The sequence below is a fragment of the Penaeus monodon genome, chromosome 20 (assembly GCF_015228065.2).
Source record: "Penaeus monodon isolate SGIC_2016 chromosome 20, NSTDA_Pmon_1, whole genome shotgun sequence".
Taxonomy (NCBI): Eukaryota; Metazoa; Arthropoda; class Malacostraca; order Decapoda; family Penaeidae; genus Penaeus; species Penaeus monodon.
Genome location: NC_051405.1, coordinates 14,485,555 through 14,486,156, shown reverse-complemented (window position 1 = coordinate 14,486,156; position 602 = coordinate 14,485,555). Strand labels below are relative to the sequence as shown.

The 602-nt window shown below is 44.4% G+C and overlaps 1 protein-coding gene across 1 annotated transcript in view; it reads right to left on the bottom strand.

The window, feature by feature from the left end:
- LOC119585650 (protein Aster-A-like) overlaps positions 1-602 on the bottom strand; it is a gene marked incomplete at its 5' end in the record, with an annotated part of 4,520 nt that overhangs the window by 3,369 nt on the left and 549 nt on the right. The window contains 1 exon segment of the mRNA XM_037934324.1: positions 418-570. Coding sequence (XP_037790252.1) covers positions 418-570 — 153 coding nt within the window.

Below are 602 nucleotides of genomic sequence, written 5' to 3'. Positions count from 1 at the left end.
TGGCTTCTTATCAATGTTTGAGTCTTTTTTCTAAGGTCTAAAAAACCTCTATACTCTTTTTTTTCCCTTGACATGCTGGTGATGACTGGTAAAAGGTTACTGATGATCATTTTTGGATAACTGACTGGTTACAGACTATAATTATTGGCTGATAATAATAATTATTGAATGGCTGACAGGGTGATGATGACAGTCATTGGGCAATTGACAAGTTGGTCATGATACTTGTTCTTGATGATGAAATAAATCGGATAACTAACAGGCTGTTGAGGATACTTATCCGAAATTACAATAATAATTTTCGGACATCACCACGAAATTCAAAAGTGCATCTTCCCATTCCAAGAGAATAAGTATGATAATCTGCGAGGCCACTTCGTCACTCCGCATGCTCACGCCCACCCCTTGCCACCTCACCTGTAGTTTTCCTGGCCGCGTAAACGTCTGTCATGAGCTGGTCCTGGCGAAAGAGGAGGGCGAAGACCGTGTCGACTGGCAGCGACACCTCTGCGCTCAGTAACACTTTCCCCTGATGCTGCGGCTCCAAGGGACACGCCAGCGACGGTTCCCCTGCGACAAAGGGAATGGAGGGTTAAAACTAT